This window comes from Diceros bicornis, chromosome 8, assembly GCF_020826845.1.
Source record: "Diceros bicornis minor isolate mBicDic1 chromosome 8, mDicBic1.mat.cur, whole genome shotgun sequence".
NCBI classification, from domain to species: Eukaryota; Metazoa; Chordata; class Mammalia; order Perissodactyla; family Rhinocerotidae; genus Diceros; species Diceros bicornis.
The window spans coordinates 67,530,934-67,546,486 of NC_080747.1; the positions used below are offsets into that span (position 1 = coordinate 67,530,934).

The 15,553-nt window shown below is 34.3% G+C and overlaps 1 protein-coding gene across 14 annotated transcripts in view; it reads right to left on the reverse strand.

Annotated features, from left to right (window-relative positions):
* SEC31A (SEC31 homolog A, COPII coat complex component) overlaps window positions 1-15,553 on the reverse strand; it is a 69,554-nt gene that overhangs the window by 44,521 nt on the left and 9,480 nt on the right. For 13 of the 14 annotated variants that reach the window (XM_058547384.1, XM_058547383.1, XM_058547381.1 and 10 more), the window contains exons 2-10: window positions 14,058-14,140; window positions 13,241-13,364; window positions 11,699-11,897; window positions 10,113-10,208; window positions 8,920-9,060; window positions 7,191-7,333; window positions 3,455-3,554; window positions 1,070-1,231; window positions 734-886 (exon numbers count right to left, since the gene is read on the reverse strand). In XM_058547384.1, coding sequence (XP_058403367.1) covers window positions 734-886; window positions 1,070-1,231; window positions 3,455-3,554; window positions 7,191-7,333; window positions 8,920-9,060; window positions 10,113-10,208; window positions 11,699-11,897; window positions 13,241-13,364; window positions 14,058-14,136 — 1,197 coding nt within the window. In that variant the 5' untranslated portion in view covers window positions 14,137-14,140. The remainder of the gene's footprint in view (window positions 1-733; window positions 887-1,069; window positions 1,232-3,454; window positions 3,555-7,190; window positions 7,334-8,919; window positions 9,061-10,112; window positions 10,209-11,698; window positions 11,898-13,240; window positions 13,365-14,057; window positions 14,141-15,553) is intronic. The other variant, XM_058547372.1, reaches the window with a different exon arrangement.

Genomic DNA, 15,553 nt, shown 5'->3' on the forward strand with positions numbered 1-15,553 from the left:
GGCCCGGTGGCGCAAGCGGTTAAGTGTGTGCGCTCCGTTGCGGCGGCCCGGGATTCGCCGGTTCGGATCCCAGTCGCGCACCGATGTCCCGCTTGGCAAGCCATGCTGTGGCGGCATCTCATATAAAGTGGAGGAAGATGGGCACGGATGTTAGCCCAGGGCCAGTTTTCCTCAGCAAAAAGAAAAGAGGAGCATTGGCAGATGTTAGCACAGGGCTGATCGTCCTCACACACAAAAAAAAAGTTAAGAGGGTAAAATCTTATGTTATGTGTTTTTTACCATAAAAAAAAAAATAAAAGAAATTGACAATTTTTAAAAAAACCTAGAAGGAAAGGAAGAAGAGAAGGAAGGAGGACACATCCTCCTCCAAAAAAAGAGAGAAGGAATGACATCCTCCTCCAAAAAAAGGGAAGGAATGAAGGAAGGCAAGATAGAGAAGAAAGACAAGTTTAATAAGGCAAGGGAGATGGGTGTGAAGGTTGCACAACAATGTGAATGTACTTAATGTCCCTGAACTGTACGTTTTAAATGGTCAATTTTATGTTACGTATATTTTACCACAATTGAAAAAAAAAGAGACTAGGTCCCATTGCTCCTGAGACACTAATCTGATTGATGAAAACTCCACAAACACATCTCAAACGCAATCTTTTTCCATCTGAATGATCCTGTACTAACATTTTACTATGATAACTCCTTTGTGCTTATGGATCATAAAAACAAATCCACCTACTGAAAAGGAAGCACCAACAGGCCTTCGGATCCACTTGGGTGGCTTCTTCAGAGGCAACACTATACTATGCTGAGCAGTCTGCTGAGGAATTTGTAATGGAGGAAGGGGCTGTCCTGTGCCAAAGGGATCGAGATTCCCAAAAGATGATGAAAGCTAAAAAAAATAACAACATGAGAATTTGTAACTTATACAAAACGATATTACATGTTTTCAAATCATTCAAGAATTTTTTTATCACAACTGTCCAATTAATCAGTAAAGACATTTTCAAAATAATTACACAATAAGATGATTTTTTCAGATGTTATAATCAAAAATCTTAACACTTCCTATTACCTTGTCAACTTGTTTCTGCCTTAAACCATCTGCGCTCCCTCCCATGATAGAATAAACACTGATACGTCCATCAAAGGAAGCAGCTGATAAGACAGCAGGATTTCTGGGACACCACTGAATATCAAAGCACCACTGTGTGTTGGTGGGAAGTTCATATAACACCTGGCCAAAAAAAAAGTCAGAAAACAGTTATAGCCCAAACACCTAAATTAATACAATCAACAACTACAGCTTAATTAAATATTTTCTTTTAGAAAGTGTCTTTAACCAGGAAAAACAACTGTAAAAATTTCTTTAAAGTAAGAAAAGTCCATTAGGATGGTTTGTTATGATAAAAAGGAATGCTACCTAAAATTCTGACCAGATTTGGAATAAGCATATCTTAAAAACTGAAGTTTTTCTGTTTTTATTGAAATGGTAGTAGGGGACGCATCTGAAAGACCAGAACACTCTATTAGAATCGACTTGTTAAACTCTAAAAGGTAGACGGTGTCCTGCTAACTGTTTTCGCCTGCCAAGATTCAAATATCCATATTTAGACTATTTGAAGAGCAAATTTAAAAAATAATCTTGAGAAGGAAGAATTCACTGAGAAATCTGGCTTTCGGTCAAGCGAGAAAACATGTACACATCATTCTTATTACTGCTGAATTGAAAAAGAATTTGGCACAATTTTCTTTAAAAGGAAAAGAATATGGAAAAATATAAAAAATGGATGATATAAAACCTTTACAATGTAATAACTGTTGCTAACTCAAAGTTAGTGTAATGGTAATTGATGCTCACAGGAGCAGAGGTTTTATGGGTTTAAGAAATAAGTCAGCGGGGCTGGCCCTATGGCTTAGCGGTTAAGTGCGCGCACTCCGCTGCTGGCGACCCGGGTTCGGATCCCGGGCGCACACAGACGCACCGCTTGTCCGGCCATGCTGAGGCCGCGTCCCACATGCAGCAACTAGAAGGATGTGCAGCTATGTCATAGAACTATCTATTGGGGCTTTGGGGGGGAAAAAAAAAAAAAAGAAAGAAGTCAGGGCCGGCCCCATGGCTTAGCAGTTAAGTGCGCGCGCTCTGCTACTGGCGGCCCGGGTTCGGATCCCGGGCGCGCACCGACGCACCGCTTCTCCGGCCATGCTGAGGCCGTGTCCCACCTACAGCAACTAGAAGGATGTGCATCTATGACATACAACTATCTACTGAAGCTCTGGGGGGGAAAAAAAAATTAAAAAAAAAGAAAAGAAATAAGTCAAATTAACTTAACTGTGGCTTCATGTGACATTTAAAATAATGTTTTATTTTATAAGAAAACAGAATTAAGTGAAAAGGTATTTAGCCTGCTTGTCTTTGATGCTTAAATTGGTTAAGACTCATAGCTTTGTGATATTTAAATCACTTGTCTATTCCTAATCTACATTTGCATTAAAAAATCTACTCATTCATTTTAGTTGTAGCATGCACTGAAAGTTTATTCCTTCAAAATCCAAGCACACACAACTAATCATATGCAAAAATTCATTTTATCAAATTACATAACTGAGAAAATTAGAACAGTAATTTCCCATGAATTTTTAACTCACTGGGAAGACACAGTGTAAAATAGAAGATTTTTATTATTAGGTCTACAAATCATGAGGCAAAACTTAGTACTAATTTTTTCTCTTGTCTCCCCTAACTTTAACATTTCTGTATTCTTACTGACATCACTGTATCTGAAAACTTTAAGCCACAAAACAAATAACAAATGTGCTTCTTTTTATTTAAATATGATAGACTAAAACCTATTGAAGATACTCTTATTTTTACTAGGATTCCATGGGGGTAACTAGCAAAGCACTCGCAATAATGTATCTTAATTTAGAAAAGGTAAAAGTTTAAAAGGTGTAATTAAAATCTATCATCTCTTGCCCAATACTGAAAGAGAGGGAAATCATTCAATATCTATTATTAGATAACATTTCTGATAAAATCTCTGCTAGATTAACATTTCACACACACCTCTATCTACTGTCACATTTCCTTAATTATAATAATGCACTACAGAATCCACATGGAAAACTTCTTATTCAGAGATAAAGTATTATGAGGTGCTGGCCTGGTGGTGTAGCGGTTAAGTGCTCGCACTCCGCTTTAGCCGCCCAGGGTTCGCATCCTGGGCACACACCAACACACTGCTTGTCAAGCCATGCTATGATGGTACCCCATATAAAGTAGAGGAAGATGGACACAGATGTTAGCCCAGGGCCAATCTTCCTCAGCAAAAAGAGGAGGATTGGCATCCGATGTTAGCTCAGGGCTAATCTTCCTCACAAAAAAAAAAAAAGAGAGAGAGAGAGACAGGAAAAAAATATTATGATAGCTATAAGTCTGAGAAACATTTCCTCCCCATACTTCTCCTGTGTTTGGGTTGGAGCAGAGAATCTTAGCATCTTTTCCGCAGCTCAGCAACAATTCAGGATCTGCCATGCTCCAAGCAATTGCCAAAATCCCCCTATAAAAACACAAAGAGATGAAGAAATTTTTAATCTTGAGAAAACCAAATCTCCAAATTATTTCTGTCTAGGCTTTAGAGACACACACTGCTAACAGAAGTATAATTTCATACCATCTTTCTAGGAAGCAATTTAGTAATATATCTGCTCTCTGATCATTACAAAGATATTCAATACAGTGTGCAGTGTATGATAGTGAAAAATGAAAACAAATGCCCAACATGGACTATGTAATAATAAATTACAGATCATCTTTTGATGAGAAAAAGTATAGTTACAAATTGTAGCAATCTATTTCTTACTATTATACAGTGTTCACAATTAACGAAAATAGGTTAACTACATGCATAAATTTGCATAAAAATATATAATTAAATATTTGCATAAATCAGGTTTTGTATATACAAATAAATTAAGATGTGCACACTAAAATTTTTTACCCATGGATGGGTTAGAAATATAACTATTTCACATTTTCTATTTTTTGTTTGCATTTTCTATCTTTTGTTATTAGAGAGGTTCTCCTATCATATGAAGTTTTTTTAATTAAAAGAAAAATTTATCTCACAAAGAAGTGTTACAGATCTAAATAACAAAGATATAATTTTATAGTTCTCTTTGTGTTTTAGTAACTTTTGGATTTTTTTATCCTAAGTAAAACAAAAGTAATATTTTTTGGTAAACGTTCTGAAAATTTAGGTTTGCATAAACAAAATAAAAATACCCTATATTCCACTATCTAGAAAAAACCACTATTAACAGTTTGTCTTTTCTATATTCATGCCTTTGTTGTCTAGAGATGGAAGAAGGAAAGTCAACATTACCATACTATGAAGGAAAATACTAGAAACTAGAATTTAAATACCAGATGGTAGGAAATACTAGAAATATTACTAGAAAATACTAGACACAAAAAAATACTAAAAACTAGAATGACGTTTGCATATTTCTTAAAACAAAAGCATATAAACTAATATCCTTCAATTCTCCAGAAAACATTACAGTAGTTCTAAGATATATAGTTTTAAAAAAAATGTCCAAAATAAAGATAAGCCTCACTATCAATGTGTATCTTGAGCGGCGTTTTTCTTTACCCAAAAACTTGTTTTAATTTAATGATATTTCTTACAATCTAAGTCCTCTCATAATCAGAAAAATACAGTATAGGAAAAGGACTCAGATTGTTTAAGAATGCCTTTTGGAACTTGAAATCAACAATTCAAAGAGACTCATGCACCCCTATGTTCACTGCAGCATTATTCACAATAGCCAAGACATGGAAGCAACCCAAGTGCCCATCGACTGAAGAATGGATAAAGATGTGGTATCTATATACACAATGCAATACTACTCAGCCATAAAAAAGACAAAATTGTCCCATTTGCAACAACATGGATAGACCTTGAGGGTATTATGCTAAGTGAAATAAGCCAGACAGAGAAAGACAAACACCACATGATTTCACTCACATGTGGAAGATAAACAAACACATAGACAAAGAGAACAGATTAGTGGTGACCAGAGGGGAAGAGGGTTAGGGGGTGAGAAAAAGCGGTAAACAGGCACATATATCTGGTGACGGATAAAAATTAGACTTTTGGTGGTGAGCACAATGCATTCTATACAGAAACTGATAAATAATAATATACACCTGAAATTTCACAATGTTATAAATCATTATGACCTCAATAAAATAATTTTTAAAAAATGCCTTTTATTTCCAACATTTTGTTTTTAAAAACTTAAAATCTTTGTAAAAATTATAAAGACAGTGCGATGTACACCCTTACACTCCTCACCTAGATTCACCGATTTGGCCATATTTACTTAATGTCTTTCTCTCTCTCAAATGGTCAATATATATATTGACCATTTGAGAGTTAACTGCAGCTATCATGAATCGTCACCCCTACACTTATCTCCAGGGATAACAACATTCTCCTTCTATGTAACCACAATTACATACTAAAAATATTTATTATTTACATGCAATACTTTAAAACACAGAGTCCATATTCAACTTTTCCCAATTTTTATACCAATAATGTACTTTATAACTGCCTTCCCCCTTTAGAATTCAATCACGCAGGTCGAGAATTTCAAGGCATGTCAAGAATGCCTTTTACAGAAATCCATATCATGTTTAATATCACATTTTAAAGAACATTTAGGTTCTAAGTATTAAAAAAAAATCACATAATTGTAGAGCTGAAAGGAACCTTAAAGATCATATGATCCAACTTTTGTATTTACTACAAAAAGGAGAGAAACTCACAGGGAGAAAACTGAGAATTAGAGAGGTTTATTTGCTCTTGGCACCCAGCATAATTTTCTCTCTTGCTAAATTATGGCCATTCCTAAAATTGGCAGTAGAATGTAGTGTTAAGAGCATGGACTCTGGGATCAGAATATTTGGGTTGGAAGTCAGCGCTTCACTAGTTTTGTCACTGAGGCCAAGTTTAACCTTGCTGAGCTTCAATTTCCAATCTTTAAAATGGGACAATACTGTCTACACCACAGGGTTGTTATGAGGATTAATCAAGCTAACATTTAAAGTGCACTTTAAACACTTTACATGTTACATAACTGTTAGTTATCCTCCCACTACAATGTAAGCTCCCTGACAGTAGGGATTTTTGTCAGTTATGTTACTGAACCCTAGTACGGTGCTTGGGACAGAGTACGTACATGTTGAATAAGGATGTGTTGAATGAATGAATAAAACCTTATCTAACATGAGAAAAATATTAAAACTCTCAGAATCTCCCTCCTTTACTAAAAAGCTGATTAAAGCATAACATCTAAATAGGATTACATTTTGACCAGACTCTTTTCTCCTTTATAAGAAGCTCACCGAAAGGTCACAGACTTTAAGGCTTCTTAGTGTGCAAATCCACTACACAGGGGAAAAAGGGATTTAAAGCTTTAGTCTATATATCCCTAAATAGGAAAGAAGAAAAAAGCCCAAAAGTACTTAGAAAATACTATAATATTAAAAGAGATTTTATTCTTGTTTAAAAACATTGAACAAATATGCATAAACTCCCTGGGCACCTGAATATCAATGACAGGAAATTTATCAAATTACTAATTAAATTTAATGCTACTAAAACTAACATGAGAAAATTCTCATATCTTTTTAGAGCATTCGCACATTTATTAAAATTGAAAGCAGAATGAACCACCTAACTTATCAAAAATGTTTCCTTTTAAATTAAAATAAAAACTTAGAAATAAAACAAACTTTTCTATTGTTGCTTCACAATGACTTTTACAGAAGGCTCTTCATAAGTATGATGTCCTCAATAAAGATGAAACTGTATCATGTCAAGAGTTGTCCCAAAGTGTTGTGATATACTGGAATTTTGATCTATTAATTATTACTTGAACAAGTAGCAGAAAATCCTTTGACACATTTTCATGTTGTTATGAAATGATGTGGCTATTGTTTTTTGGTATAGAAAATCAGATGGCTACTGTTTAAAATAAAAACAAACCACTTACACTAACTTTTACAAGACAGAGGCATAGTAGATTGCGAAATTTAATAAAAAATAATCTGATAATTCAAAGTAGTAAATAAATATGTTTTTAAAAATAAATAAATAAAGTTCCTCGGGAGAGGAGCATGATACCTGGCATGATTTTCGAGGATACGGAGTGGAGAGGTGGCGAAGCGAAGATCCCACATCTGGACCACTGGTAACCTATCATCCTCAGAGGCAAGAACCATCTGAGTAGCAACATCAGGATGCCAGGCCAACCCAGAGCAATGCATCTGCAGATAGTTAAGGCTCACATTTTATCAATCATATTACTTTATGAAAAGCCAAAATGAACTTGAGGAATATGCCTTTGTTGAAACAAATAGAAAACATCAGCTCAGGTTTAGTTTATTTAAAAAAAACCTCAAAACCTAAAACTTGTATTTTATTAAACAGTCTTAAACAGTAGTCAAAGTAAAAAGTTTAAATGTTTTAATTCATCCAGCTATTTGATACACAAAACCATTCTGGGCCAGAATAATCCTATACCAAAAACTCTACAGTCAAAATTTTAACCAGGAGAAAAGTTTTATATAAATTTAAAATTTAATACTTTCAGAAAAATGAAAATAAAGAGATAAAAGACTTTAATTGCAAAAAAATCCACACCTTTCCTCTATTTTAACAGAAACATCAAGATAAAATGGCTAAAGCAACAACTACCATCTAAATTTTCACGTGTGATAAATTAACATTATTACTGAGAATTATCTGGAAGTTCATCTCCTACTAAGTATTCCAGAAGACAACTGAAATGCTTATTGCATGCTTTACTCCATTGAAACTTGTTTTAAAACTCCTGATTCACTGAAAAACAGTACCTTGAAGAAGTAGTCTTCTCAACAGTTTTTTGTTGTTATTGTTTTTAAATTATATACGCATTCTCTGATTTAGGCAAGCTCATTTTTTAAAATGTCAAACTAAACAATGTAATTAAAAACCAACTAACAAAACAAGGCCTTAAATAGTGCCTAAATTATTTTATAGCACATAATATGATGATGACACAATATTAAGGAATTTGTAGAGTGGAATTTTTTTTTTTTTTTGGTGAGGAAGATCAGCCCTGAGCTAACATCCATGCCAATCCTCCTCTTTTTGCTGAGGAAGACTGGCCCTGAGCTAACATCTATTGCCAATCCTCCTCCTTTTTTCCCCTTTTTCTCCCCAAAGCCCCAGCAGATAGTTGTATGTCATAGTTGCACATCCTTCTAGTTGCTGTATGTGGGATGCCATCTCAGAATGGCCGGACAAGTGGTGCATCGGTGCGCACCCAGATCCAAACCCGGGCCACCAGTAGCGGAGCATGCACATTTAACCGCTAAGCCACAGGGCTGGCCCCTAAAGTGGAAAATTTAATGTGTTACACAACAACGTCCACTGGGCAAGTGGAGGAAGAACATTAGCTCACGTTAGCAGTAACTAATCAGAAGAGATGAAGCCAGGAGTTTGGAAACTACAAGTTCACAGTCATAAAATTACTAGCAGGAAAAATCTGTACATTCTAGAGAAAGCTAAAGATGAATTAAGAAGTTGCTGTGATGCTTTGAAACAGCTGGCAAAGCAAAACACCAGTTTATCATGGAATAAGCCCCTTGATTAACCAATCTCTTTCTTCATTAATAATATCCAACATGGTTTATTGGGAGTTTTATTATTTTCCCCAAGGAAAAAAACCTCTCATTCCAACATGATTGGTCCATGAAAAGACAGGATTTGACTTTCTAGAAATCTGATTTGTTGCCAACTCTGACAAACAATACAGGAATACCTACAGCAGAAAAACAATATGTTTGTCACAAATCAATCATGTACTTACCCTGTTACTATGATCACTAACTTTGATGATAGGTTCATTTTTTCTAAGATCCCATACAGTGGCCCGGCCGCTGGGACTGGCTGATGCTAAAATATGCTGAACTTGTCTGTTCCATGCAATGCAGCTAATATCTTCTGGGGGCTATAAGAAATATACTACTAAAAACCATTTTTCACTTAATAATCAAGTTTAACTACAAAATCTTATCTTTTGAAAACATAGATTACTTAAAAATCTGATCTATTCATTCCACAAATTTGCTTTATATTCCTAAGCTCTCAATATATACAAGACAATATATTGTTATATAAATATACAATATTATATGAATTATAATATAAATTATTTATATTATAAATTTATATATTATATATAAATATATAAAAATTTATAATATATAAAAATATATAAAGTTATATAAATGTACAAGTTATACAATACAAACAAGACAGTTTAAAGTCCAAGTGTACACCAATTCAAGTATTTTTGCCTTAATACTGTCACATTCACCAGGCATTTATTAAGCTCCGGTTATAAATCACGCAGTTTCTTTATTTTGCAACTGCCACAAAGTAGATATTGGTCAATATGATGAACAATTAGGCAGAGCAGAAGTTACAGCCTAGACCGTTAGAAAAATATCTTTATGAATGGTAGATCATATGCTATCATATGCTACCTCTCAGATGGCCAAAATGTTAGGGCCCATTATAACGGCTACTCAAATTTGAATAGTCTATACAACATAAAGAAGCTCAAGGGAGGACTGTTCTTTCTCAAGTTATTAGAAATACATAGGAAAGAGGTTGAGGTTTTTGTTTTTTAATAAGTATCCTTTCTAGTCTATGATTTTTATTCTAAGGTTTGATATTGTTAAAATATTATACAATTTAAAATACTGTACTATATAAAATACTATATCTAAGAAAATTATTAAAGACTTGTCTATTTCATTCACTATTGTATGTCCAGTACATTTAATAGTGTCTGGCAGGTGGCAGACACTGAATAAATACTTGCCACTGAAGGACTCACCGATAACTTCGAAGAAACATTTATTAATGCTTTACTACACTGAAGGAAAATCAATGACATCTAAACATTGATTTTAAATCAATATATTTTATGTGAAAAATATGAAATAAATAAGTATAGAAAAACTGATTTTGATTACATTGAAAGCAATGTAATACCTGTGTTTTGGCTCCTGGTGTCATTGGAGTGGCAAAATTGTTTAGATCCCAAATGTAGATTTCAGATTCATTAGCACCAGAGGCTACCAAATTAGTCTGCAATACAAAATAATTAATAACTAAATAGCACTTATGAATAATTAAGAGTACTCAAAATAACTCAGTTCACAAAGACCTATCAGTTTTAGGGCATACAATTTTTCCATTTAATTAAAAAAGCAAAACGCAAGAATTCCTAAATACTAGGCATAACAATTTAAAATTTAAATAGTTCTTTAGAGAAACATACTATAAAATTCTATTTAACTAAAAAGGTAATATGTCTACTGACATCTTAATACAAGACATTAAAAAAATAATTACATGGACAAATTCTTAAACAATCATGCAACCGTATGGGGTTATCATTTGTGGTTTTGCATCTCTGGAAGGGGATCTGATTGTAGGAGGACAAAAGTAGGTCACCAATTATTGCTTTCAGACAAATAATGGAATCCTAAAATAACGGCATCTATCTCAGGATATCTCAAAGCCAACTTAAGGAGCTGGACCAAGATAGGGCTAGTAAAGTAACTTGTCATAAATTCTCACGTATTTCTAGTTCATTTATACTCAATCTTGTTCCAGGTGGCAATATTTCTAGGTTATCTCTGTTGCATTCCTTTAGGTCAAAAGACCCTAAAACTGGGATATGAAGTACAGGAAGGTAAAGAGTTCCATATATTGACCTTCATCCTTTATTGCTCACTCTCATAAATTCTTCTCTGATCAACTGACATATAATTATGAAAATAAAGCAGTTCTATGGTAGTAGCCACCTATAATACAAGACACTAACCAAAAACCAGCAGCTGTTTAATCCAATTAACAAAGGAACTAGCTATCTAATCTAAAGAGTAGACAACATAAACCGTAGAAATGAAGAAGTTTGCGTTTCTGTATTTCTATACCCTAAGTGTCTATAATTCAAGAAAAATAACTATTTTCAACTTTCTTAAGATAATATTCATTTTTTGGTTGTTATACTCGAGTATCCTCTTAACTCAAGATCTTTATTAACATATACATTTATATAACTGATATTCAGTAACGTTTATGATGGCAATAGTAGAAAGACTCTTAACTGCCTATTTATTAAGTTTGCACTATATTTGTGTATATTTCTAATTATTTGATAGAGTAGTAATCTCTTTGTCATAAATAGAAAATTTCTCAATTAATAAAACAGTGGACTAACCCAAACACCATAACACTAGCTAATGCTGAACTAGCAAAAACTTTTAAAAGGCAAGGATTCCAACCTTTGGGGCTCCTAACGTTTAAAAAATGTCCAATCAGATGGCACGACATCTCCAGACTTCTAGAATTAAATCCATCAGCCTGATCCCTTCCATGGAGTTGGTATTATTCACCCTGAACCCAAGTCTGAACCCTTCATTCTTCAAACAAATATACTCACTCATCCACCTGCACAGGCACCGAGTTTTAGCTTTCAACTCCAAGACTGAGGCATAGTAGATTCATACACTTATTCCAAATAAGCAGCACACATCTCAAGAATTATGAATAAATGTCAAAAGTCTAACCTGGAAAATGTTCACATCCAAGGCTCTCACTGGGCCGGTATGTTTGTCATTCTGGGCAATCACAACTTCCTTGTCTCCAGCTATAATTTTAGAAGGATCATAAAGAATAATATTTCCATTTTCACCACCTGCAATCAGAACTCCAGAGACATTCCCTTTGGAATCCATCTTATGAGGCCCCCAAATCAACTTGTGGTACCTTTAAGACAAAATGAGTAAAATAACTCATTTTTGAAGTCAAATAAATGTAGAAAAGAATTTGAAATTATAAATTTAATTCTTTGTTTTCATCAATACTCCAAAAACATTGCTTCTCCTCTATTCCTGGTAACTGTGTATGACTTGAAATGGTATTTTAGTTTTTATTTATACTCACATATGCATATTTGATTTTGCAATCTTAAAGAATAAAAAACTCTTTTGTAGAGATAATATAGTGTGATAAAGTGATTTGTGTGTCAAAAGATACAGGCATAAGAATGGTTTTAGCATTTAGAAACTGTGAGACCCTGGGCAAGCTACTTAATCTCCCTAAGCTGCTTTTCGTATATCTGTAAAATAGAGTTAATCAACCACTTCCCTTGATTCTATGTGACTACAGGAGTACTCACTAACAAGTGGTCTATTAAACAGTAAAGGTTGTTAAACAAGTCATCTGAAATTTTCTAAGAAAAATAATGTATTCTGACAGTAGAAAAGTGACATCAAAATTATGTCTATCATGACAAGTACCCCTACTGGTTGAGAATAAAAGATTATGGTTTGGCACAGAGATGAAATACGAAAGTGGCATGGAGGTATACAATGAGACAAATGGTGCTACTAGAAAAAAGGTATCTGGGGTTCCCATCACAGTGGGAGGGCTCTGAAGAATGAGAGGTCCCATAAGACTCCATGACTTGAGCTGTATTTTGTTAGCTAAGGTATAATTTCTTCACCAAAATCTGCCATGCCATTCAGGCAATAAAGCATGTTTTACTACTCAAATCAAAGTGTCCTTTCTCTGCATTACAATACAGTGCAAGTACTTGGAAAGGTGATCCAAATACCTACTGTATCAGAAATCATGTCAACACAATTCTCTGTGAAATATATTTTTAAATATAGATAAGCACAAGGAAAAAAAAAAACAACCTACCATTAACATCTTAATATTCATCCAACTACCCTTTTTTCTAGTAATACCCACCTGTTTTTGTAAACAGTTAAGATAAAAGAGATAAAAGGAAGTAGCTCTACTACACTATGAGGAAATAAAGTACAGAAATTAGAGTCTCTCCTTCCTATCCTACACAGAACAGTCAGCAATAAAAAAGTCAACAGAAAAGATAGACATTTCTTTTACTTCCACAGAAATTCACTCAAAAATTTTTTCACAAAATATTTCATATCATTGATGGTATTCCTTGCAGTTTCTAATAATGGCATATTTATAGACAAACTAGGCATCAACCACAACCGATGGCATATTTATAGACAAACTAGGCATCAACCACAACCAATAACTAAATAATCATGTGAATTTAAGGTTGAATTTCATACCTGTGAGAAGAAGAGAAAGTGGCACAAGATTTCATATCCAAGGATGGATCAGAAAGGTCTAATTCAAATATCTCAAGGGAAGCACTGGTACTAAATGTTGCATCCAATTGCTGAGCAGATGTTCCTATGGAAAATACATTTATGGTAACCACACATGCAAAAATAAAAGACAAAGAGAAAACCATACAAAACAGAAATTAAATGCATGTTTTTCAATGATCTCACTCACGCATACTGCATTAGTGGCTGAAATCTCAGCACACACGCCATTGAGCAGATGCTTAAATTACTATAACAATGAGATTCTGACACAAGGCTTGGAGATGATGTTTGTTAGAATGGGTAGATAATTTTTTAAGCCTGTAGATATTTTAAAAGCTCTCTGTAAAAACAGTCCTGTGACTTACTACATCTGCTTATAGTCACAAATGATATAACTGTTAACTTTTTATATACAAATGCTAGCAACATCGTTCTTCATTCATTCAAATTGACATTTATTAACTGTTTTTTTACATGTTATCTATTGTGCTTAATACTGGAGGAATAAAGATATAACACAATTCTTATGAAGTGGAGAAGACATTATAAATGTAATATATCATGTTTACTGCTATGTTGTGCAAGGTGCTATGGGAACAGAGAGGAACATCATTGAACTCAGCTGATAGGGAGGATGGAGGTTATACTGCCAGGGAAGAAGAGGTTTTCTAGAAGAGATGAAGCCTGCACTGAATCTTAAAGGACAGGTATGAATAAGTTAGACGTGGAAGAGAAGAAATTAGGTGACTCTCTATCTTCTCTCTGTTGAACCTACCTGTAGCTAGGTAAATGGGATGATTCTGGGCAGGGCTCCATGCCTGCATGGCCGTACGATCTACTTCCTTTAACTTCATCCTGCTAAAGAGAGTATTTTACATAGAAATATACCGAACATGTAACATAGAACATAGAAACATTTTTTACGTAGAAATATACTGGATGAATTACTACATCATTAGTAATGCAGAAGGCCAACAAATCAAACTGGTTTAGGTACTGTTTGTTGGGAATGTTCAATATTAGAAAGAAGAGAAACTTAAATTTTGAGGTGGATACAGGGCTATTTTAATTGTTTACAGATTATAGTCCTTCAGCTGAAAAATCAATCTGGAAAAAAATTTGCGAAAACAATACAGGGTAGTATCTGAGGAATTAACCCTGCTACACAACATGCTTCTCAGACAAGGATGGGCGGCAGTGTATCGGGGTAAGAGAAGGCACACAATAAAGACGGTGCAGAAATACTCAATGGTAAGAGCAGCTTTAAAAACTAATTTTAAATTAAAACAGATTAACTACAAGAGAAGACTACAGGAAGCAGATTTTAAAGATAAAGCAGAAATATTTAAAAAAGTGGTCACTCCAAGCTCCAATGCCATATACCACTCGTTTACATATTCTCTCTGTTAAAGTTACTTTGGTAGAAAAAGTCAAGAGGTACTATGCTACAGCTTTAAAAAAAGTTTGTTATTTTACATAAATGCATTCACATGGCCCAGTATGGCACTGTAAGATGTACCATAATTTAATTACTTAGTCTGCTACTGATGGACACCTGAGTTGTTTCCAATCTTTTGCCATTTTTACAAACAAAGCTGAAATAAATGGCCGTTGGACATGTTATTTCATTCACAGGCAAGGTTACCTATAAATTTTCAGAAGTAAAACTGCTGGGTTAAAGGATAAACGCAATTTGAATTTTGATGGATATTGCCAAGTTGCCCTCCATGGCAACCTTTCACACTCTCCAGAGTAATATACGCGTGGTTTCCGCCCTACATACCAGAGTAACAATTGTTTTTTCTGTAACACTTTTAGATTTTTACCAACATGATAGGTGGAAAATGTCAGCTCTGTATAGTTATAATTTGTATTTCTCAAACCATAAATAATGTTGAGCATCTTTTTTATATGGTTATGAGTTATCCATATTTCCTTCTCTGTCCCTTTTCTGTTTATTCTTGTCTATATCATTTGCCCATTTTTCTATTAGTTTGTCAGACTTTCTTTTGATTTTGCTTACGATATATTTTTTACCTTTCACAAGATTTTGATTTTTTAAGAATAGATTTTATTTATTAGAGCAGTTCTAGTTTCACAGAAAAATTGAGTCAAAAGTTTAGAGAGTTCCCACATCCCTCCCGGCCCCCCCCCCCCCCCCGCATCCTCCCAACCACAGCCTCTCAATATCCTGCACCGCAGTGGTACGTTTATTACAATCAATGAACCAACACTGACACAGCATTATCAACCAAAGTCCACAGTTGACAT